General features: G+C 54.4%; 1 protein-coding gene across 1 annotated transcript in view; it reads right to left on the reverse strand.

The window, feature by feature from the left end:
• Positions 1 to 25,236, reverse strand: part of unc5b (unc-5 netrin receptor B) — a 54,562-nt gene that overhangs the window by 4,509 nt on the left and 24,817 nt on the right. Inside the window, exons 2-13 of the mRNA XM_029254036.1 lie at positions 14,966 to 15,190; positions 12,718 to 12,861; positions 11,952 to 12,055; positions 11,493 to 11,673; positions 10,575 to 10,742; positions 9,723 to 9,887; positions 8,204 to 8,236; positions 6,619 to 6,813; positions 4,348 to 4,722; positions 3,551 to 3,638; positions 704 to 872; positions 115 to 354 (exon numbers count right to left, since the gene is read on the reverse strand). Coding sequence (XP_029109869.1) covers positions 115 to 354; positions 704 to 872; positions 3,551 to 3,638; positions 4,348 to 4,722; positions 6,619 to 6,813; positions 8,204 to 8,236; positions 9,723 to 9,887; positions 10,575 to 10,742; positions 11,493 to 11,673; positions 11,952 to 12,055; positions 12,718 to 12,861; positions 14,966 to 15,190 — 2,087 coding nt within the window. The remainder of the gene's footprint in view (positions 1 to 114; positions 355 to 703; positions 873 to 3,550; positions 3,639 to 4,347; positions 4,723 to 6,618; positions 6,814 to 8,203; positions 8,237 to 9,722; positions 9,888 to 10,574; positions 10,743 to 11,492; positions 11,674 to 11,951; positions 12,056 to 12,717; positions 12,862 to 14,965; positions 15,191 to 25,236) is intronic.

The raw sequence follows: 25,236 nt of genomic DNA on the forward strand, positions 1-25,236 counted from the left end.
GGAAGGGACGGCAAAGAGCGACCGGTGAGCGCGGAACGGCGAGGGAGCGGCGTTTCGGCCGCAAACTCTTCACCGCTCTCCGCGGCGCGCGACGAAGGAGGGGGACGGACGGACCTTGAGGGCGTGAGGCGTGTCCTGGGTGCAGTAGATGCGCAGGCTGTAGTCCAGCGAGAGGCAGGGCGCTCTCGGGGCGAAGAGAGCCAGCTGCAGGCGCTTGCAGGCCGCCCGGGGAGGAGCGGACCGCCCCGCCAGCCCGTACGTTCCCAGCTGCTCCATCAGGACGTGGCAGCTCTGCTCCTCTATCTGCAGGTAGCAGGGTGACGAGAAGCTCTCCTCGCCGGCTGTCAGCACCTCCTAGAGGCCAGGCAACGCGTTATGAGGGCACGCACTTTAAATAGCCCGGTCCGGCGAAACACGTTGGAGAACTGCGCTCGGCCGGTTGCCTACACCCCCTCGCGCTACGGGAAGCTCGAACAATAATTCGAACGGGCTGAGCGAACGAAGCGCGTCGAGTCGGGAGGTTCGCCGCCGTCCTGCGGTCAACGCTCCAGACCGGCGAGTCGAGCAACCGCGCTCAACGCTGCCGTTGTCTCCTCGGCGGGCGCAGATCGCTGTAATCGTACCGCGACTTTCCTACACCCTCGAACCCGCTGCGCATTTCTCCTCCATCCTTCATCCGTACTCCCTTCCCTCTCGCCCTCACCTCCCAGTCCCCCTGGTGATTCTGCGTCTTGAGGGTGAGAGTCCAGTCAGGGGAGTCCAGCTGGGCACAGTGGGGGAGGGTGAGCACCACAGGACGACTCAGCAGCATGCCCGAGGGTCCGCAGCTCACCACGGGACCCAGCGCCGTCTGGCTGCCCTCGGATGGCGACCTAGCGGGCGGCAAACCAGGGGTCACGCTTCACGTGGAACGTACGCACGGCTCAGTCACGATCAGCCCAACCCGCCATGCAAATGTTGTTCGTATTTAAAATATCTCCATAAGCAAGTTCTCGAAGATATCGCAGGGAGATTTGAGTAAAACGGAAAAGCGCAGTGTCTGTGTGTGTGTGTGTGTGGGGGGGGGGGGGGAACGCTGATAATTACCCTCCCTCGCTGAAAGGAGGCACATCCAGTAAGACTCGAGGGAAATAAAAACGGGACGGAACACCTGGACACGATTCATAGCGGCGGGACCTTCGAAACGCCATTTCGACCCCCGCCGCTCCGCGCGTAACCGAAGTTCAGAGGCGCCGAGCGTGCGTCCATCGTGCGGAACACACTTCTCAAACCGTCAGTTACGTACGCGTGAACCGGGACTGCGGAGCCGGCGCGCAAAACCTTCCGCTCCGACTCCGCAGCCCTGCCCAAAAGCCGCACGTTATTCTGAGGGTCGACTTATCCGGAGAACGCGGGCCTAACCCTACGTCGCACCTCTACCGGCGCTCCTCGATTTACGACGGTTCGACTCACGATTTTTGACTTTACGACGGCGAGCCGGCGACAGACATTCGGTAGAAACCCTTCTTCGAATTCTGATTTTTTTCCCCCGGCAAGCGATACGCGGCGCCAGCCGCATCTCCCGGTTCACGTAGACGTGCGTATTGGGTGGACTAAATGCATTTTCAACTGAGGATATTTTCCACTTTCGTGGAACGTAACCCCATTGAAAATCGGGGACTACCTGTCATTTTCGGACGGTCGATTTACATTCCGGCATACGTGGTACATTTAGTCGGAACGTTTTTTTTTTTTTTTTTTTTTACCAACTCCGACTCCACAGCACCACGATGCGTGGCAAACTAGGAAAGAAAAGCTACGAGGAATCACGGACTAATTTTAGGCCTCTTTCAACTGTACGACGCCGCAATTTTCCACCCGCTTTTTACTTTAATGATTTGTTCCTGCCGTCAACGCTGCGCAACTCCACTGCGGACTGGAGCTCATCGCTACAGACTGTATGCTTGTCACTGCAAGGTAAACAGTCCACACCCCATGCAGGGGCTCTGGCTCACAGTACTATTTGGGGACATGAGATCATCAGGCACTTAGTCACTGACAGCAGACAAAATACCGCAACTATGACAAGTAAATATAGACGGATTCCTCTCTCTGGGCTTTTCTAGAACGTTCAAGAATAACGAGGAGCGTTTCGCATAACGTGAAAACGCCAAACGTCTCAATCGAGATCCGCTCGGGAAATAGATTGTCGAAAAGGGCACGGAAATTAGAGATGATATGATATTAATTGGTCCCTCGCCCAAGTTGTACGCCGCCCCACATTTTGCCCTTTGCTTCCCACGATAAATTTCGGACAACCGCAACTCCGAACTGGATAAAGGGACACGGGAAACGCGTGGATGAACGTATCGAGACGTCATATTCCTCGTTTTAATTTCATCTTTATTATTAGGAGGACGGATTTCTGCTTCTCGGCGGATGTCTTACGTGCCGTTACTTTTAGCTACGCAAATGAAGAGCTGACGAAACGACTCCCCGTGCAGCTGGTTAAATGAATTGACCTGTGGATGTATGGATGAGCGGAGCCAACGTAAGATGTGTATCTAGCAGTGTAAGTCACCGCGGTGAATAAGGTGTGTGGGCTCATAACGCTACATAGAGGTCATTGGAAGTTGCTTTGGAGAAAAGCGTCTGATAAATTAATACACGTACAGTAAATAACCACCATTGATCGTTTACAACTAACAAATGTTATCGGCAGTATTTTTGTGACAGAGAAGGGAAGAAACGAGATGAATTCACATTCGAATGACTAAGAACGTAAAAGTTTTTAAAGGGTTTATGCACCGCCGCTCTATCGAAGGATACAAAATATTTAATTGGCGTCAGCGCGTCCGTCTCTACCGCTACGTTTCTCACAAAGAGCTTTAAACGTGCGGTTGGGACAGACGTACAAATTCGCCGATGGGTCTCGAGTGGGAAAATTTCAAAATCTCCGAGCCACACGTTTGACCGGAAAGGGACCTCGAAATCGATAATATTTTACGAAGCGCCTTTAAAGGCACCGTTCGCGCTCAAGTTGACACTTTGCCGAATACGACGAGAGGCGGTAAAACTCGTCGACGCCCTCCGTAACCTTTCCGAAGCGCACGGCTCGTCGCCGTCTAGGCCCGGAAGGCACGGGTCTGCCGAGGCTGCCGAGAGACCCCGCGCTTTGAGGCCGGACGGCCGAGGGCCCCGCGACGGACCGCACGTGCGCCTCCCGCCGCGATTCTCCGCAGCTCGAGCTCAAACGCAGGAGCGCAAATGGCGCGAGGAAGAGATTCCGGCACGAACTCCGCGACGGCCTCGGAGGATCGCGCGGCGCAAGCGTTTTAATGAGTTTCCTAGGGCTGCGCTAAAACGGGCCGCTCCTCCTGGTCGACGCGAGCCGCCGAGGGTCGTCCCCCCCCCGCCGTCCGGCTCGGCAACCTCCCTCTCCCGGCGCCAAATGTCATCGTTTGATCGAAACGCCTCGTGACATGTTTGCGTTCCGGGGCTCACTGTGTCCCGCGTGCAGAGATAACGGGTGGAAAAGGGCAGGTGTGAGACGTGGAGCGCCGGGCCTTACGTGGTTTTCTCCCACTTGTTGATGATGAGGTACATCTCGTAGAACTTCCCTTGGGGGATGGCTCCTGGGGGGACCAGCAGACTCACGCCTGCGTGGGAGGAGAACGACATAGACGGATAGACGGATACAGCGTACACATGTAGGCCGGTTGCTCTCAAACCGTGCGGTTTGCGGAGAGCCGCTCGTGGGCGGCTCCTTCGAGACGATCCCCGAGTCAGTTTCCGTTAATTACGGAATGACGGCTAACGACACGTTGCACCTGGATGGAGATACGCCGCCATTTAACCAGGAAAACCGTGTAAATTAAACGAGGCGCGTTTATCCGTAGGCCGTCATCGCCTGCCCGGATTCCGAGGTTCTTACTTTTCTTTCACGTGACGCTAATGCGGTGCATTGTAGGAGGAGTGAGTGTGCGTTTCTGACTAAGTAGTTGAACAGCCAAAAAACTGCGAGAACATCTCTGTCATCTAAGCTGTGTTGCTAAATAAAATTTAAAAAAATTAAATAAAAAAAAAAAGGTGTCGGCCATGTGTTTGGGTTTTCTGTCACTTGTCTTTCCTAAAGAATTTAAACAGCATATAAGGACTATTGAAGAGTAATAATAAGGCCATTAACACTGCACATTATTGTAATATTTTTAAGGTTGTGATGTAATGTCTCCGGTCGCTGGAATGTTCAATCATTTTTTTTCCGCACTTGTTTTTATCATTTCTTTTTGTTTACTGGGGTTTCGCTGTTCCGGATTAACGGGTCTCGTATTGTGAGCCTCTGCCTCCTCTCTGTCCGTTTCCTCTTACCGGTGCTGGGGACGCTGAGCCGGCCTCCCAGACAGCCCAGGGTGGCGCTCGCGCTGTTCCCGGGGTCACGGGGCAGCGTGTAGCCGTGCGTGTCCCGGGGGTCCGGCCGAGGGCCCGCGCCCACCGCCTTCAGGCTTAGGATCTCTCCGTCCGCCGAGCTCCCGTCGCCAGGGAGCTCCAGGGACGACAGCGTGGACGAGTTGTACACCTTGATCTTCAGGCTGGGCAGCGGGTCCAGCAGGGGCGACGTCGTCATGGGGATCTTGTGGTGGCCGTCGACGGCGCTCTGCTGCAGCGAGAACAGGGGCCCTCGGAAGGAGCCGGCCGTCGCGGTCAGGTCGGGGGGGGCGGAGGGGTGCAGCAGGTGCGGATTGTCTGCGGGCGGGCGGGCGGGGGGGGCACGGGAGAGGGCAGAGAAAAATTACAATTGATTTTTTAACGCTTCGTTGTGACGGTCAAGAGGTTTAGTGAACCGTTGGGGGTATGAAGGACTGAGGCTGAGAGACGGAGGGGGGCGGAGAGGGTCAGAGTGGAGGAATGAAGACCAAGACCCGAAAATACGTGAAAGGATACAAATGTGATTTCTCTCTCTCCCTTTCTCTCTCTCCCTCTCACACACACACACACACACACACACACACACACACTCAAATTCACCCATTGTCTTGTCAAATCATTAAATGACAAACATGTCCCTTGTAATACATGCATTAGATTGTGTAAACTATACAAGATGAATACAAATGAGGCTTCTGTGAGTGAGTGACAGAGAGAGAGAGAGAGAGAGAGAGAGAGAGTGTGTGTGTTCCACTGATGAGTGACCCAATGCAAGTAGGGTATCTAGCAGTGTAAGTCACCGCGGTGAATAAGGTGTGTGGGCTCATAACACCGTATAGAGTTCATTGGAAGTCGCTTTGGAGAAAAGTGTCTGATGGAAAAATTAACAAAGAAATTATTTGGGGGCTTCACAGTGGCCTTGGGCTACAAGGCTCAGAGAGACCCCCCCCCCCCCCCAAGACCCAGCCCACTATACCAAACCCACCTTGCCCCGACCTGGGGGATCAGTCACGTGTCGTCGTCTGGCGCGGTTATAACGTGTGAGTGTGCTGTTTTCGGAGAAAAAGGCTCCGTTACGGCCTTGTTATGCTGTTCACATTTCGGGAAACGGCGAAGCAGTGTCCGACCCCCCGCTGACTGCGGTCTTCGGCACATTCCGTTCTCCTCAGGCAGCCAGTTTAAGAGCCAAGCTCAAAGAGTCAACATTTCGCATTCAGCTTTCGGTCTTTGTTTAATCTTTCTCGGAACAGACAGGTATTGTGCGGAGCTGCCAGGTTTGAGGCGTTCTGTGCCACGGAGCAGATGGCTCAGCGGTTCAGGACATGGTGCTTTAACCTGAATGTTGTTGGTTCATGTCCCGGGGGAACCCTGCCGTTGTACCCTTGACAGAGTAAATTACTTGGATTTCCTCCTTCCGTAAAAACAGCAGTACTAAAAAAATAAAACAGCAGTATGAACTGATGAAACTGTACGTCCCTTTAGATGAAGCATCCACTTCGGCAGCAAAGCAGCAATAATGTGTGTGTGTGTGTGTGTGTGTGTGTGTGTGGTGTGTGCGCGCGCGCGCACGTGTGTCGTATGCGGTTGTTTGTGCTGTGTCACGCTTGACTCTAATTGTATGTGTTGTGTCGTGTTGCCCCGAGGCTCCGCTGCGTAGTGTGTGTCAGTGCGGAGAGCATCAGAACCGCCTGCTTCAGCGGCTCCCGACGCCACACGCGGTGGGCATCGCAATCATTATTATTTTCACAAAACGCTTTCTCATAGGGCGATGCAAGCGTCCCGCGCCGTGAACAATGCAAAGGAATAGGATAAATTAAAATGAGCATCGAAACCTTCTTAGGCAGAATTAACGGTTCACTCGGCTGGTTAGAGTGCGGCGCTAACAACGCCAAGGTTGCGGGTTCGATCCCCGTACGGGCCAGCGGTACCTCAATTCTGGGACGGCTGCTAGCATATTGGATAGAGTGCCTGCCTTTGCATCCAAAGGTCACGGGTTCGATGCCCACCTCCAGCTGTAGTAGTAGCCTTGAGCAAGGTACTTACCCTAAATTGCTCCGGTAAAATTACCCAGCTGTGGGTAAATAATTGTAACGAGGCTGTGAGTCACTTTGGAGAAAAGCGTCAGCTAAATGAATAAATGTTAAACGTAGAGGCAAGGGAGAAGAGAAATACGAGGAGCGTGAGGGTGACAACGTGGGCTCGGTTCTCACCCACCCTGTCTCGGGGGCTTGTAGTTGCTGGGATGGAATGCGGCCGTGAGGGCGGACGAGGAGTCCGTGATGTCGCTGCGGAGGTGGCGACAGCTCCGGCGGTACGCCAGCACCCCCACGCACAGCAGGAGCACCCCGCAGAGCAGCAGCGCCCCCACCAGTCCGGCGTACACGGCCAGACCCGCCCCCGGTTCGAGCGCTGGAGAAGGTGATGGCGGTGCGGACAAGGAAAGAGAAGGGAGTTTGTTACGCCATCAAGTGCATTCCTCCACACATCTCGTTAGGAGCACAGGAACGCGGCTGCCGGAGTCGGTCAGGTCGTTAAACGCAAGCGCTCGCGTCTCCGTCGCCTCCGAAACGACTTTCTCAGACAGACACGGAAGCCCGTTTCATGGGAGGGATGAAGCAAAACCGGACACCGCGCACCGCCGGTTGAAAAGCGTTCCCGGCGGGAAGTAGGACCTTCACCGCAAAATCAGTTGTGGCGGAGCCTCTACGGCAACCTTGCTGCCGGGGACAAGAAACCCTCGCGCTCAACGTGACGTTTTCGTTGAAGAAGCCGCGACGGTCGATATCTCCTAGGATGCCACAGCTCCTCGCCTTGTCCTCCGTCACGTGCGGCACAGGAAGACGGGGCACCGCTGCCTCCCGCTCTCCGGGGGGGGCTCTTCAGCAAGACGGGCAACCCTTCCGTCGCCCGGGGCCGGGCCGTAACCTCACCCGCTCCCGGCAAGGCCCTCTCCCGCTGCGTAATCCTTTCTGACTTTCCTGCATATGCGCTCCGGCAGCGTTCGGCCGGATGAGGTCGTGGGGGGGGGGGGGGGGGGGCCTGCCCGGAGCGCAGCGAAGCGGGGGCCGGGGAGTTATGAAGGACAAGGTAGCACCGCAGAGGACGCGACAAGTTAATGAGGAAAGAAGGCAAGGGATCGAGGTGAGGTGGGGGGGGGCGCATGGCTGCTGGTGGCGGGGCGCTCGCACGCTCACGCGGGGAGAGCGCAAGTGGGGCGGACAGCCGTCCGCACGCATTATTACAAACGGCTGAAATCAGGTGAATTAATTTCCCAGCATGCAACAGCGAGCCCCCGCGCTTATCGGCATAACCCGCCATTACCATGGCGCAACCGTCTTCGCGTCCGTCTACGTATGAATATTCACCGCACGGCGCCACGCACGCCGCGTCTCATCCGTCGCCGAGGCGCGCGCGTCGTTACGGCGACGGGCTGCGTCTTTCGAACGCGAAAGAGGCGCGGAGGCTTTTCGGCGGGAGTCGAGGACGGAGGTAAAGGTTAGCAGACGTGTGATGGCTTGTGACAGGGCCTGAGGAAACACACACACACACACACACACACACACACACACCCAGGGCACTTGTGCGCAAGCAGCTCTGAAAATTACAAGTGGGAGGGAAACGGCACACGCGGGAGCACACTGCCACAAACGGTTATATCCCCGACAGGGCAGGACAGGGGGCCGACACGTGTCGTAGGAGACGACCTCAATTTTGGACAGCGCGCACGCACACGCACACACAAAACAGGTGGACAGCCGACATAAAAACATATGAAATCCATGAAAAAAAGTGGACTTACGATGACTTTCACGTTCAATAGAAACCTTTTTATCTGTTAGAAATGGGGAAAAAAAACAAGAAAGAAAAAGTAATACGGATGAAGTAATTGATAATGAAATTATTCAAATGAAAAAAACATGGAACAAATTTTTTTTTTTTTAAAAAAAAAAAAAAAAAAACCCCATTACTCAATGAATAAACCAAGAAATATAAATAAATACACAAACATCCAAAGAAATACTACATTTAAAACTCATGCCCAACAGTTGTGTGTGTGACCTGCGACGCCTTCCCAGCGTGAGCGCGCTTTTCTGCAGCTCGGCGGACGGCAGAGTCGCTCATCTGCTTTTTAAATTCCTCCCGTTTTGCTTCTGTTCTTCCACGTGTCACAGTATGTCCCCGTCGAACTGATCTGACCGAAACACATTCCCCCCCGCCCCTTGAACCAACGTGGCCTCCTGATGAGAGCCCCCCATCCACCCCCCGGCTCCCCCTCTCCACACACACACACACACACACACACACACACACACACAACAACCCTGTCCTGAAACACACTTTATGCAGCAATGACAAACAAGAGAAGTATGACGCTGTAATTAGTAGAGACGTATGATTAAGCTGTAATTAAGCGTCACCTGATTCAGACGCCCCGTCTTTAAACCGGAGGGGCCAGATGACGAGCGGAGGTAAAGCGAAGCTGACAAGACCACCGACCCTTGGTGCTCCACCCCCTTTTTTGTGTCCCGACACAGATCCGTTGCCCAGCCCCCCGTGGATTTAGCGATAACTTGCTGCTCCAGGGAGGACTCGGGGCTCGGTCTAATGGTCACCTTACAATCCCCTGTTAAAGCTGGGCGGCACGACGAATAGCGCTGCTGTCTCACACGCCCGGGTGGTGCGAGAGGACACGGGTTCGATCCCTGCTCAGCCGGTGTGGAGTTTGCATGCTCTCTCCGTGTGGGTTTCCTCCAGGTGCTCTGGTTTCCTCCCACACTCCAGAAATACGCTGTTCAGATTCACCCATAGTGTGTGTTCCACCGATGTATGGATGAGTGATCCAGTGTAAGTAGTGTATCTAGCAGTGTAAGTCACCGCGGTGAATAAGGTGTGTGGGCTGATAGTTACACTACATGGAGTTTGTTGGCAGTCACTTTGGAGTGAAGTGTCTGATACATAAATGTACATACAAAGTTTTCCTGCCTTACCAAACCACCGAACCACGTTTCCAGACTCAGCCTGCGCTTCACCTGCTGATGTCAAAGTAACTCTTTCAGAAGCAGAAGAAAACCTTAATTTCGAAAACAAGCACATCCATAATTATTCAACGTTGATCTGAGAAACGACACTGTTGAGCAGCGAGTCCCCTTCCACAAGTTTACCAGTGGGGTGGTAACATTACGGAGTCATGTAACCTTCCCACCCCATCTGCTGTCATGTGAGCCACTGTCCATTTCCAGCCGCAGCCCCGATCGCCCAGGCCTGTAGTCCCCCTCCACCCTCCACCCCCCACCCCCCACCCCGGCAGCCCCACTCACTCCGCGAGCACAGCCCTTCCGTGCAGTTCTTGCTCTCCATCATGTTCCCGACGCAGTGGCGGCCGCCGTTGCGGGGAGGCGGGGCTTGGCACTCGCGGCTGCGCCAGTGGGTGCACTCGGTGCCGCAGGCTGACCACTTGGCCCACTCCGTCCAGCCGCCGTCCACTGCGAGCGACCAGAGAGCTTCGTTAGACCCGACGAGCGCCGCTTAAACCCCCGAAATCCTAGGGGCTCCTGCACGAAGACAGTCTAAATAAAGCAGCTGGAGAAACGGAGCTGCGGAAGAGATGTCAGCGCTCAATACAACACGAGCAGCAGGGAACATTCTTGCCTTTATTTTGGTCCGTATTTAAATTCCTCCCAGCACCAGGGGGTTTATACGTATGGTATGCTCAGGGCCTCATTTCTTTCCCCTCTTCATTTAAAAGTATTAAAACTATAACGTCCTGCATAATACATACAGTATCAATATATAAATGATATCACTTTCAAAGAAAGGTGCGAATGCAGTGCGTCCAATATTTATTTTAAAAAATGTAATCTTATTCGTTTTTATCTGAAAGCTACAAACAATGTGCTCCGCATCTACCGTCATCAGATTTTTTTTTTTTTATAGAAATATTGCAGGTCTAACGAAAAGGGCAGAAAATTTAGGGACGTGACAGGGTATGAAAATATGGTTTTGATCTGCAAAGCACATCTCTCGCAGGTTTTATTTCTGACTCCGTGAGCGACATTTGTTCTTTACCTTGCCAATGTCTCACGGACACAGGGCGACGAGTAAAAATGATCAAAGGGTGACACCTGGGTGCGGTTCGCGACACGCCGAACGCGTCGCCGTGGCGCTCTCACCCGGACACAGAGTGGTGCAGGTGATCCTCTGGAAGGGCGGACCCTCGCAGAAAGCCCCTCCGTTGAGCGGCGCTGGATTGGTGCAGCTGCGGGTCCTTCTCTGCCAGCCCCGCCCACACTTTGCGTTGCACTCCGACCACTCGGTCCAGGAGGACCACCCGCCGCTCACTGACGGAGGAGAGTAATCGGAAGCACCGTTGGATTTGCGCACAAGTTCCTGCGTCGGGTAAGCAGTCGCTCATCGCCGGTTGCCAAGGGCTGCAGGTAGCACTACGAGCGTGGATCTGAAGGTTACCGGTTCAAGTCCCAGAAAAGGCCCTGTTTGTATAGCCTTGAGCATGGTATTTAACCTCAACTGCTCTAGCAAAAACATCCACTTGTACAAATTTTTGGCGCGACGCTGTCAGCGCTGTAAATAGCTCTGGGAAAATCATCCTCGGCGTAATAAGTAATGTATGCTTACGGTATAATAAGTGCTTTATACCATCTCTGCGGCATTCTCCCTTTAGGCAGGAAATAGCAGCTTTTATGGCCATCGATGTAAACAGTCCATTTTACCATACCGCGGAGGTGATGACGGGCTCATGGTCAGTGGCAGCGGGTGACCATGGAAACAACGACCGAACCGAGTAGAGTACCATTAAAATAATCAGCGCTAACTGCCTCTCACTGTTGGCAAGTTAAGTCATTTTCGTAAGCGCTGTATTCTGTAGTGCAACAGAATGAATAATTTTAGAAATTCAACCTGGTGATAAATGCTGCCAATTAATCGTGCCTAGTAGCGTGGTGACATCAGCCAATCAAACGGGTTAACTTGTCGGTGATTAGAGGTAACGAAATGAGACGTAGAGTGCCCATTATTTGAAAGGATCTCGGTCAGACCCCCTCGTTGCCATGGCCACCGTAGCTGCGGGTTACCGTAGACGATGAGGGTGGCGGTGCTGCTCCTCCTCTTGGCCACCACGTTCCGTGCCACGCAGGTGTAGTTGGCCGTGTCGGACAAGCGCGCCTGCTTGATGATCAAGTCGTGGTCGACGGTGACCAGGAAGTTGGAGTCCAGGGCCGGGTCAATCGTCTCCTCGTTCTTTAGCCAGTCCACCTGCCGGGCGTGCGGGAAAGGGAGAGACGTGTCGGGACGTACGGAAACCAGAGACCACAGAAAGACCGAGGAGAGGAAAGGGGGGAGCACACGATGAGGGGTGACCTGGGTCTCGAGGCACAGGAATAATGGAAGATGGTGAAGATGAAGCCAAGAAGGCTCGAGGACCCTGTTGAAGATGGACCGTCTACGGACCGGTCCTCATACGGTCTCGGAAGGTAACGGCGACGGAAGAGACATTTGAAACGACGATGCCGACGGGAAGCGGTAAAACAGACCTCTGCGGGGGGGATGCCCTCCGGGGGGCGACACTGCAGCAGCACCTCTTGCTCCAAGCGAACCTCCCGGCCCAGCGGCTCCTGCTCAAAGTTCTTGCGCAGGTCTGCAAGAGACGAGGACAGGACGCGCATGGCACTGAGCCACGGGACGAACTTCAGCCCGACTCGGGCAAAGCCGCCGCTTTGTGCGGATTAGCTGTCCAGACACACACATGCCTGCAGTCTCTCTCTCTCTCTCTCTCACACACACACACACACACACACACACACACACACACACACACACACACACACACACACACACACACACACAGTCAACGCGCCTCCTGTTTCGATTGCTGGTATTTATAATTAACCGTGCCGGTAAACACCCCTACGCCCTGTAAGACCCCATGTGAACTTGCGCTCTTACAGGTAGTTCAACTTTCGAATAATTTGATTTTGTTAATAATGATCTTATCAGCATTTTTCTTCACGGGTCAATAGCGCGTTAACTGCGGCGCCGTTCTTTATCGAAGACCGATATCGTGCGATTGCTGTGCCGTACTCTCAAAAGCACTAATGTAGGGCCTATGCAGCCCTGGCGTTATAAGTCACCTTTCGGAGTTCAACAACGAGTAATGAGAAGAACAGTAACGTGAATGAAATGAGACGGGTAGAGCGAGGCACACACTCGAGATCCGGCTAAATTTGCACACGACAAACAAACGCGAGCGACCGCCGCGGCTCCCAGAGCGCGAAGCTGCACGCACGCGCACACACTCACACGCAATGCGGACGTAGGCGCGGCGGCTCTTGGTGGTCCCTGCCGAACTCCAAGCCACGCACTGGCACCAGTAATCCTCCAGCCCGAAAAGCTCCTCCACCTGGGTCCTGGAGACGGAGATGTCCACCTCCCGCACAACGAGGCCTGCGACATGGAAGAGGAGGAGAAGAGGTGATGGTGCAGTAACTCACCTCACTTTTTCCATTACTACCTGCTTTTGCTTTAAGGGTCATTCCCTATTGGTGATTCGAAAGGTGAATCCAGCAAGTTTCCACAGTCCTTGCATTAACTCCGGCAGAAACATCCAACCTATCGAGGTTAATTTGGAGCGTCATAAAAATCACAGCAACCTATCCATCACCACCTGTGCTATTTTTTTCCCCCTCCTCTTTTCACTGCTCCGGCGATTCAATGACATTATAAACTGGAGAGGGGTTAGGTAATCCCTTTAAATCCCAATATCGTGACGTGGGGACGGTGTTTTAGCAATCAGAAGAAACCGATTGACAAAGACACCGGAGAAGCGATGTCTCTCGGTGCTGCGAGCAAAGGGCATTTATGAGAAAATCCATGAGCACTTCTCTGCCCATAGTGCATGTAATGCAATTTGCTTCGGATGAACGATATTGTCTGATGAACATCATCATCTACGTTTTTTGGGCAAATCTTCTTTCAGATGCATAAATACGTTGGTCACCGCGACTGTAATTGGATAAGCCGTTACCGCGAATGGATCGGTCACGGACGGAAATGCTTCGGTTCCCCGTACTACACGCGGTCGCACCGGAGCTTGCGTCCGAGACGCCGGCAGAAAGATCATGCATCTTTGATGTGTTTCTCCTTTAATTTTCCCATTCATTTTGATACGTGCAGATGTGGCAACACAAGCACTATTTTGTCATGGCAATTAAGCTGACAGGGAAGGGCTGGACTGGAAGTAATAGATCAAGAGTGGGCAGTGTACTATTTTAGCCGCCTAATTCAAATACTAATTAAACTCCTAATAAAAACATGGGCAAAAATATTTAGATCGGTCATGCTACCAATTGCACTATGTGACAATGAAGCAAGGGGTTCACGTAAAGAACAAGATGCGGTCAAACGCCAATTAAACCCGCGTACGTAGCTGGCAAAAACACCCTGCGAGCAAAACGAACGCAGCAAACGGAGCGTGCGCCGTCCTCGTGTCGTATTAGTCCCTCGTTCGAAGCCGCGTACGACGTTCCGTGTTCCTCCAACCGACCGTTAACCGCTCGTCCCGAGCCTAACCCGGCAACGCAAGGCCGATGGGGGAGGGGACGCACCCGGGGCGGCACGCCGGTCCATCGCGCTCGGGCCCCAGACCTGCCACGCAGCGGGCACGGGCTGAACCTGGCGCACCATCTCGCCCCGCCTCGCAGTGTTCTTCGTTCGATTTAAAAAAATAAATAAATAAATAAGCCTTTCTCCTGGTATTCCCGCTCTAATGTTACTCATTTAAAAACACACACATATTTCGCCCTTTCCTAGACGATGTTGTAACGTTTCACAATTTTCATTTCCCTTCACACAACTTCTAATTTCACCATTGACCGCGCATCGCAGTTCACACGCGGTCCCCGATTTACGACGGGGTTACGCCCCGCGAAATGCGTCGCAAATCGAAAATATCGCAAGTCGACGATGCGTTGCGTACACCTAATCCACAGCTTCGCGTGACAGACTGGGAGATGCGGTTCGCTGCCGCTGCCCACAATCACGAGTGTCGATCCACATAGCACTTGTTTGGTCGGGAAAATCTAAATTTGACGTTCGGTTTCTGCTGAACATCTATCGCCAGCTCGCCATCGTAAAGTCGAAAAATCCTAAGTCAAAGACAATCTGTATTTTTCACCCCGCTTAATACCGACGAGAACGTTTCGTTTGGCCTGGAAAGCAGCCGAAAGCCGAATCGGAACGAACCGAGAGAAAACGAGGAGCCGAGGAACACGTAGAGGGAACGCAGTGCTTAACGCTGTCAAAATATTCCCCGTTTTCGCCGGCACGACTGCTAATACCCGGCAAAATCAGCGCGTAGAGGGCGGACTTCGTGCGGCAAATCCATGGGTGGAGAAAAGGGGTGGGCATGCGGTGGAGGTATCCCTGCCCACTTCCCACCTTCTCAAAGACATCCTGATCTCCACCGACTTTCCTCCGTGTTTAATTACCTGCCCCCTGCCAGGCTGTAAAATAGTGGGGATGAGTGTGTGTGTGTGGGGGGGGGGGGTACCTGTGATCTGGTCCAGACTCTCCCTGGTCACATGGTCATTCTGGTTGACCCACTCCCCGTTGCACTTGAAGTAGATCTGGGTGGCGGGAGAGGCTCGGCAGCGAAGCTGGACAGGCCGGTTCTTGACGATGAAGGCATCTTCCGGCTCCAGCTGGAACTCGGGGAGGGGCTCGGCGGCCGCCGACGGGAAGGAGTCGGGCAGCACCTCGCTGTAATCGCTCGCATCTGTGGACAGACGGGCCAAAGCAGAAAGAAAGAGGTTCTGGTCAGTGACCCGATCTGGTCCCATCTGGGAGTTCAACTCATCACCCCACCGGTCATCTGTCTCCCTGAGCACTCAGGGCTGCGGCACAGAAGGAGAGCGCAAGACCTCCTGAAAGCTGCGCGTGCGTATGAGATCGAGTGTGACAGACACACGAGAATGTGCTATATTTCGGTGTGTGTGTGTGTTTGAGAAAGCATCAACGTGTGGGATTTCTGCGATATGCAAGTGAGTAATGGATCTCACTGTTGTCACCTCCCTGTCCACATTTGGACTTTTTTTTACGTCGGGTCAACCCAACATTCCGGCCAGAACCACGTCCTCGAAGTGACCCCGCCCCCCCCCCGATCCACCCTCTTCGCACCACTGGTGACGCGCGGCCCGTCTGTTAGAGTTGGCAGCGGCAACTTTACGGATCGCTCGGGTTTCCAACGGAAGCGCCTTCCGAGGAGCGGCGCGACTTCCCCGAGGCTCGGCAAACCCGCCCCCGCTGCCCGCTAGCCGCCCCCCTCCCCCCCCGGCTCTCCCCGCCGCCCGATTGCCCATCATCTTCGTTGCCGCACCAGAACAGGATTTTAATTTACTGCAACTCGAGGCAAATAATCACATTGTGGCTTCCTGACCTTCCTGGCTGAGACAGACACACACACTGCTGTAACACCAGCGCAAAATGACTCGCCGCTCGTATCCACCTCCTCCGCACAACGCCCAGCACACTCCTACAATGCGCTTCCGTCAGAGTCTTAATTAATTAAAAGAGCACTGAAGCCAAAATGCACGAAAGGCTGTTGGACCGAAGGCTTGGGACTATGAAAGGCTTTAAAAAAAAAGAAAAGAAAAGATCACCAAACTACGAGGGGACGCAGAGGTCAGGGAAGAGGCCGGAGGCCGAGAGCGAGGTCCGGCCGCCGGCCGCCCGGCCTGCGACGGAACGCAGATGCCCCTGGAGCTTCGATGGGAACCGATGGATGGGCGGCGAGCCGCCGCCCGCAGCGACTCTTCGGCGGAGACGTGAAGCCCGGCGGATTGGCGCACGCGTTCGTTTTCCGTCGGAAGGGCAGCCGAGACGAGTTCGGAACCCAGTACGGCGCACAACGGAAGGGGCCCGAAGGTCACCCTGCATCCCGAGTTCATCTTCCCGCCTTGAATGCTCCCAACCCCCCCCCTCCGCGACTCAGACAGACCGGTGCCCTCTCCCTTCCTCCTCGGCCGGTGAACGTGGTCAGACATGGGGTGTTGCGGGAGCTTCCGCTGACCCAGACGCACATCTGGAACACACACACACCGCCTCCAGACTCCTCATCTCCCTCCTCCTGCCTCTCCTGGTTTACCGCACCGTTTTCTCCCAGTCCGTCTCGACCGCAGCGTCTCTCCTCCATCCCTCCTCCCCCCAAACTGTACTTCTCCTGCCTCATTCGCTGCGACGTCCTCCACTCTGTCAATAAGCAATCGCGTTTGTCTTTTTCGCCCCGAGTTACATCGATCGACGTGCAGATCCTTGGACCGGAGCCACGGGCCGGGAGAGCGGAAGAGACGAGAAGCGAGCGCCGGGCCCGAATTAACGGTAAACTCCGGCGGGCATTCGGGTCCGACACGGTTTTAATTAAGACGGACGTACGCCGGAGGCCGGCTGGGCGGGTTGCGAGAAAAACGGCAGCGTCTGCGTGACGGAGGGGGAGGCGGGAAGTCGGAGATTGTTGGGTTTTACTGGAACCCGTGTTTTCCGCCGACACGCAAACATCTATCGGGGCCCGGCAACCGACAATTTCTCTGGAATCCGTCTGTCTCAAAGAAGAGAAGCTCTTAAGAGCCCTTCGCTCCCACTCTCATTACGGTAATGACAGTGAGCAGCCAGTTGGAAGCGCCGTGAACCCTGGGTATTCCTTCCTCGGAAGGCAAACACACACACACACGCCATATGTGTTTATGTACACATAATGAATGAAAATCCACACGTGGCCGACGCCCGTACGCCACGATCGTTCCGCACACGCACCGGTACGCCTAAACGCGCACATCGCGACCCTGCAAACACGCACGTTCCTGCGCGTCATACGCACCGAACCCAGCGAGTCGGCACGTACGTAAGCGCGCGTTCAAAGAGCGTACGGCCGCACTCCGCGAACGTGCGTTTCCTCCGAAATACTTCCGCTCTTTACGCGTTCTCTCACACAAACGCGCAGACCGGCAGCACGTACGTGCTCGTAAATAAGCCCGGATTCCTTTCTACATCCATTTGCATTATCCTGATGTAGTTTTACATTTGCACCCATTTACGCAGCAGAATATTCGCTGCAGGAGTTCAGGTCGCATCCCTTTGTCAAGGGTACAACAGCAGTCCCCCCCCAATTACACACATTGTTTGTGCTCATTTATACCGCCGTCTGTGAATTTCCCCTAACCTTCTGGGTGTATGTAACCGATTGAATTTATACTTCCTAACGTCTGCGTGTACGAGCGCCTTGGCGCACACACGCGCGCTCAGTGCCACGCAGGCGGGTCAGGCAGGCCGCGTTCGAGAGAAAATTGACGTGCGCGCTCAGCACGGCCTCGCCTCCTCGCGGGTCCAAGGTGAGCTCCGCCAAAGCGGCCACGCGGTCCGTCGAAATATCGGTCCGTCGATGTGCGAAACGGACCTTGCGTCGCCCGGGCAGCCGCGTCGGGCCCCGCGAGAAATCGGGCGTGGCGGAAAGACGCTCTCGGCCATTCTGCGCTAATCAATCGCTGGAATTTGCTTCTTATCGTTTACTCTTATTACTCCTTGTATGATGTGCAATAATTCACCGTACAGTCCATATCCCCCCCCAATCCGTAGGAGGTATGTTCCAAGACCCCCAGCGGACGCCTGAAAACGGATAGTAGTGAACCCTCTCTATACACACTATATTTTTTCTTAGAGGCACATACTTGTCATAAAGTTTACTTTATAAATTAGGCACAATAAGAGATTGTGGCGAGTAGCGGGTACAGCGAGGATGCGCCGGACAAAGATGACGGACGTCCCCCGCGAGACGGTGCCAGATTTCATCGCGCTACTCAGAGCGGCGCTCAATTTAAAACTTATCAATTGTGTATTTCTGGAATTTTCCATTTAATATTTTTGGACCGTGGGTAAACAAAACCGTGGAAAGCTGGGTTGGGGGGGGGGTAGGGTAGGACACGACAACCCGCTGTACTTTGCCAATCGCGTCGATTGGAGAAACATTTGTTTACTCTGTTGCGGAAAAGCATCCGCTAACGAATAAACGTAAACGTGGCCGTTTAATAACGGAGCGCAGCTACGCGGGTAGACGTAGGAGCCCCCGCGCCTCATCGTGAAGGAGCGGACCCACGGAGCTCGACCTCCCGACCCCCCCCCCGTCCGGGCCTCCCGCTCCCCGTCGCTCGATCTTCTCGTCACCCCTTCTCATCCCCGTCCGCCCCGTCTCTTCTCGCACCTGCGCGCGTTGAGCCGTCTGCTGACTCGTGCACCTCGGCTCGTGAGGATGAGCTCACGGTGACCACCACCTGCTTACAAATAATTGTCTTTAGTCAGCCTCCTCACCCCTGTCTGTGTCTGTCTCCCACTCCACGCCCCCCCCCCCAGAGCATCCTTCCACATGGTGCAAAGCGTGATGCTGAGCGAGCCAAACATCGGTGGCAATCAACGCCGCTGCTACTGCTTCCCATCGCTTTTCTTACAGATACCATTCTGTGTTCCGTCGTCGGCGTCGTCGTGCAGTCGGGTCGTTCGTCTTCGCCAACGGGGCGCCTCGCCGGAGGCCGCGGCGTCGGAGCCGGGGCCCGTTTGAGTGCGCGTAATGGAATTTGACTGGAGTCGCCGCTCGGCGTTCCGAGTACGGCGGGCGGAGGTAGGAGGGAAAGAACAGAAGCGGAAGAATCGGAAAAGGGTGGGGGGGCGGGGGGGTTCACGACCCGGAGATGAAAAAAGAAGCGTGTGTTTGTTTTCATCCTCCGAGACCGATGATTCAGAGACGGGAAACGCTGATGAGACCTGACATTACAAAACACACAATACCAAAGGGGGGGGTGCGCGCGCGCGCGCGCGTGTGTGTGTGTGTGTGTACACGCACGCTCAGGAGAAAATGACAGAGTGCACTCAAGTAATGACAAAGCGCACAAGCAAGAGACTCCTGGACGGCTGGAGACTCCAGAGCAGTTAAATATACACTTATCAGCTGCCCATTGTGTGTGTGTGTGAGAGAGAGAGAGGGTGTGGCTGCCAGAGGGAGCCTGGCTCTGTCATCCTTGGCCTCCCTGTTGAAACACCACCCTAACCCCCATCATCACCACCACCACTCTGGCAGGTTGCCACGAACAATCACAACAGCAGAGTCCTTCAGGGTCGGTCCTTCCCAGAACCAAATCTGCACCAAGGTGCTGTCCCTCTTACACACACACAGACACACACACACACTACTGACTTGGCCATTTATTCAACGCTTCTCTTCAAAGCTGCTTACAGTGTTATTTCCAATTATTTTCACCATTATGCTGAGGGGAGGCTTTACTGGAGCAACTGAGGGTGACAACCTTGTCCCACAGTGCAGGAGCAGGTGGGATTCAAACCAAAGTCCCTCGAATATATGATGGCAACTCTGTCCACTAAACCACCTGCTGTTCCTGGACCCAAACAGGTAAGAATTTAGGGCAGGTTTGTACACACGTAGTCTCTCTCTCTGTATGACTCTCACACACACACACACACACACACACACACACACACACACACACGGCGCTGGTCAATCTCAGCCTCTCCTCCAACACTTTGAAAGTGTCAGCAGCTCAGCGGACAGATTCCCAGCATTTCCATTCTCTCCGGGTCAAGTGCGTTTAACCGCACAAAACGAGAAAAGCTGAAGAGGCCCTTTGTCCCCGAGTGATCTCTTCAGCGACACACACACACACACACACACACACACACACACACACACACACACACACACACACACACACACACACGCGCCGAAGGATTCGTTGAGAAAACATGTCTAAAAGAAGAAACACTGGGCCTGACGTGGGGCTTCAGGCCAATGGAACGGGAGCGCTCTTCCAGACGCGCGGGCTGGAAAGCGGATCATCGTCGCCGAGGAGGAGGAGAGCGGGAGATAAGGATCCTTCATTAGGGGGTCGACAAGGAGTGGGGGGGGGATCAGGTTACCGGAGTAATTGAAACAGAGACAGAAACAAGAGGTCGGCTCTCCGTGACGGACACCGCGACGTCTCCGAATGGGAAATGGAGAGAGTTGGGGGGGGGGGGATTGGGTTCTACCCGGCAGTCGCTCCAGACCCCACACGGTCCCGGCTACTAAACACGTTTATGAGTTTATGATCTTTTTTATTATTATGTAGCTGCTTGACTGACTCTTATATCCGAAGCGCAGCGTTGCCCATTTCAACAGCTGGACGTTTTACGGGAGCAATTCGCGGTAAGCGCTTCGCCCAAGGGTTCGACCGCACGGTCCGGCAACCTTTCCGCTCCACCCGCCGCCCCAGTGCACCGGTTACACGAGGCGCTGACGTTCAGCCGTACGTAACGCAACAAAATGGCCCAAAATCAAATCCTCAAAGTGGTCTCCACGAGCGACGGCCCCCGCTGTTTAATTAAACGAGCTTTTCTGCCGCGCCCCCCCCCCGCCCGATGTCCCTCTCGTGCACTCGGGGTGCAGCTTTACCGCGGTGTGACTAATTCTAATCGCTGACAGCAAAATATACTTAATTAACATTGTTTGCACCCCCAACGCCTTTTCAGTGGCGAGCGCACGCGCGCACACTCACGCAGAGAAAAAGCCTCGAGTGAGGACGTGTGAATAAAAGTGCCCAGGGACTCATCACCACAGCACAAATGTCACGCCTTCGATTGGCTCTAGAGCGCTAACGAGGGCGTGCAACACAGCCCCGATAGCGCGTTGGTTCATATCCTCCAAACGGGGGGGGGGAGGGGGGAGTGACGTCGATCGGGGCCGACAGGAGAGCCTTGCTCTGCGGTCTGATGGGGAATGAGAAGGAGAGAGAGGGGAAGGATGAGCGGGGAAGCCGTAGAACACCTGGACACACACACACCACCCCCCCATCCTGCAAAACCCTGTCCCTTGTCCCACGTTCGTCTTTTCCACAATTGCCAACCTGACACTTTGCTTCAAAGTCCAACATGACCAACAATACCCCCCCCCCCCCAGCAACACCTCCCCCTTCCTTCCTGCCCCTCCCTCCAAAGTGCACCCACCCTTCACAAGTGTAGCCGCCCAGCCCCCACACTAATGACACTTAATCATGTTCCCAGAAAGACCCAGGGGCCATGCAGTTACCCCCCCCCCGACCCCCAAAACTCATTCTTATCCATCCAGTCAGACTCCTTTCATCTAGTAAAACCGCTCATGAAGCTGTTTATTAATGTAACCGTTTAAACGGCTGCATTAGTGTGCATGACAGTCTAGCTCTGTGTGTGTGTGTGTTGTGTCTCAGCAGACTCCAGCCCTCAATGGGCAGCTAGGGGGCGCCACTCCCTGCCAAGCTCATTCATCAAACTCCATCAATGACTGTCCTGTCGTTGACAGCCACAGCAGGGTGAAAGCTGGCTGCTCCAACCCCCCCCCCCCAACCCCCAACCCCCAACCCCCCCGCATGGGAACTTAGCGACACGGCTGCACGGCTATCAATCACCGCGGTGCAAGGGGTAACGTGGAGAAGCGAAACCCCTTCCCAACCATGAGTAGAGCTACACATTAGAGACAAGAGGACAAGGGTTCGAGTACAATGAGAAACACTAATATTACTACTTTGATCAGTTTTCTTTGAAGTGTTTTCACTTTTGTGCTTCTGTACGGCGCGAAGTTTTACCGGCGCGGTTCTGGCTCAACGGTACGATAAAGTTCTGCACCTGATCATCCTGCTCCGATAACTTTGTCCGAAGTACTTAAACTGAACCGCTCCTGTGAAAAATGACCCAGCTGTATAAAGTGGAAAATAACGGAAAAGTAACCTTGTATACCAACATCAAAAGTCAGCATCAGCAAAATTAAAGAAAAATTACAACAGCACTGCCCTATGGACAGAGACGCATCCTCTGACCGGAAGCCTAAAAATCAAGTGCGAAAAACTGCGACGCTGCTGCTCTGATGCATATTTCGATGACGCCACCATTAGAGATGCGCTTCGGGCCACGGAGTAACGTATGGGAACCTCTGGGAACCAGAAAGAAAAAGTGATCGTGAGCACAGCTTGCAGTTCAACTCCCTGTGCCCAAAACAGTTTGCTTTTGTTACACTACATTTTTATATTTATTGTGTGTGTAATTTCCCAGCGTACCTATTACACTGTGCGTTCAGTACATTTAGCAGAGAAACGCTCTTCTAATTCTATCGCTGCACGTAAACAACTGCGTTCCAGAGCTCCTCGGCCCACAGCTGTAACGAGGGAAAATGCGCAGGACCGGCAGGTAAATTTCCCATTACAGCCCAAACGCGCGCGCACACACACACACACTTTTTCCTCTGATGCAGATGGGGTGGAATGGATATGTAGTTGTGGAGAAAAGTAAACGTAAAGGGGACGTTTTATTTATCAGACCCTTTTCTGCAAAGCGACTTCCAATGAACTCTACGCAGTGTTATGAGCCCACACACCTTATTCACCGTGGTGACTTACACTGATAGATGCACTACTTACACTGGGTCACTCATCCATACATCAGCGGAACACACACACACACACACACTCTATGGGTGAACCTCAATAACATGTCTGGAGTGTGGGAGGAAACCAGAGCACCCGGAGGGAACCCACGCAGACATGGGGAGAACACAGAAACTTCACACACACTGAGCGGGGGGTTCGATCCCCCGCCCAGTCTGCGTGGCATTTGCATGAATTGATGTTTGTGTACTACGGTACCTTTCTTTCACTGCCTCCTCCCCCCCCCCACTGCTCCATTCAATGGGAACACGCTCCTTTATTCTGACGAAGGAATGGGGCGTAAACGCATCCCGGTGCCGTACCGGGCCGGCCGTCGTCTCCTCCGGAGGCACCATCAACTGGCAGAATGTTGCTCTGCTCTGACAGCATCTCTGCTCAGCTGCGCAGCTGCGCAGCTCCGCTGGTGGATCCAGGGGTTGGGTCGGTCACGTGGGTCCGGCTGCTGCGGGATCATGCTGCCGAGCTCGACCTGTTGCGCTGCCTGCCTCTGGTTTTGCCGTCTCCCCCACCCTCCCCGGCCCGCTCCTTTGCTCTTTCTCTGTTCTTCCTTTGCCCCCCCGCCCCCTTCCCCCAATTGCGCAACGTTGCACAATACAGCGAGTGTTTGGATCTGGAGCCTTTTAAATGGCGTAATTATATCACAAGATGAGCAGCATTCCTTCCTGAGGGCAGAGTAATTACAGGCTTCTCTAAGCCTCCCTGTAATTACCCAGCAGCGTCTCGGTCCCGTGCTGACCTCACCAGGACCGCGGGGCCGCGTTCTCGGGACGGACGGAAGATGGGAGGGTCTCACGGAAAGCGCGCTTGCCGACACGCGGGCGGACGCACGCGAAACGGTCGGAGACGAACGCAAAAAACACGGAATTAACGACGGCGCACTAAATTCCTGATCCCCCACAAACAAAAAAAGTGTTTACGTTAACAACCAAGACTGCGCGTCACTGGAGACGATCATTAAGGAAGTCCTCGTGCCCTTCGACCCCAGAATGACACCGGTCAATAAAGCAGGCGACCTCGGCACCCCGTCCGCTCGGCGCCCGACCCATCCGGGAGCCGCTCCGACAGCTTGTGCCCTGCAGGTGAGATTAGATCGTTCCGTTTACCCCGTCCCCGGAGCGCCCGTTCACCCCCGGCACCCCCTCCCCCCAAACCGAATTCACACAAACTAGTGTGTTGACTCTGCCAGAAAAGACAGGCTGTCTGCTGGCAGGGGGTTGTGGGGGAAGAGTATGTAATACTGCCATCATTTAAATTCCACAGAGGGAAGGCATCTCATATTTAGGAAGCAAACAAAAGAATCTTGGACTTTGACAGTCAGCCAAGGCATTGCGCATATGAGCTGGCGCGGCCTCAGAGGGAACGCGTACGAGGAAGTCTTCGGCGAGAAGCTCTCGAACCGTCTCCGCTTTGTCGTGGCGGTGTCGCCGGTTCCACGGCTGCGGGCTCCAAGTTACGGGAAGGAGCTCGCACGCTGGGTCGCGTTCCCTTCGAGCGCAGATATTTGCTTAGGTCCCCCTTGGGCCACAGACAATGGCGAATGTACTCTCTGACCTTGGCCAATGGGCGTCGCGCGCTTGCACGGACTGGAACTCGGCCGTTTCGGATCAGACGCTCGCTTCCCGGCAGGCGAGACGAGTACGAGGCATCGCTCGGAGCGCAAAGCGGGAGGCGTCATCTTCGTCTCCGACGGACGGCGCGAACGTAGGCCGTGGCAGCGGAACGTACCCGCATCCCCGCGGCATCATCGGAGCCCTTTACGGCCGGACGTTAGGCGGTAAAGCCGTTGTCGGTCGCGTCATCGTGATGTTTGGAGCACGTCCCGGAGCAGCAAGTTCTCCCCTCAACTACAAGACCGTGACTCATCTCACCGCTGGACACTAAACCAGGTGTTCAACACGGAAGAACCTTCACTGATGTTCGCAGCGAAGGAGATCACCTCCAGTTCGTGCGCAACTCCCGTCGCAATGGGCGTTTGCTTCTGAAACGTGACCGCGTGCACCTTCTCCCACCGCTGCTTTTCGATGGTGACCGGTGGAAGGTCAGTCCAGCATTTCACCAGCAAATCGGGGGGGGGGGGGGGGGAAGGCAGTAAAATGAAAGATAAAATGTACTGAGCCGAAATCTAGTCTGAGATTTAATCTTTGTTGTGAACTTTCATCATTTCCATTACACAGTTCAGGAGACACAGGCTTCCCCGACTGTGCAAAACATTTGCGTGGAAGAGAGCAGATACGGAGCGTACGGGGTCACTTCGGGGGTCGCCGACTTGTGGCCGCGCTGCGTCTGGGAGAGGTGCGCGAGCTTTGTTTTCTCT

This window comes from Scleropages formosus, chromosome 8 (genome assembly GCF_900964775.1).
Source record: "Scleropages formosus chromosome 8, fSclFor1.1, whole genome shotgun sequence".
In the NCBI taxonomy this organism is placed as follows: domain Eukaryota; kingdom Metazoa; phylum Chordata; class Actinopteri; order Osteoglossiformes; family Osteoglossidae; genus Scleropages; species Scleropages formosus.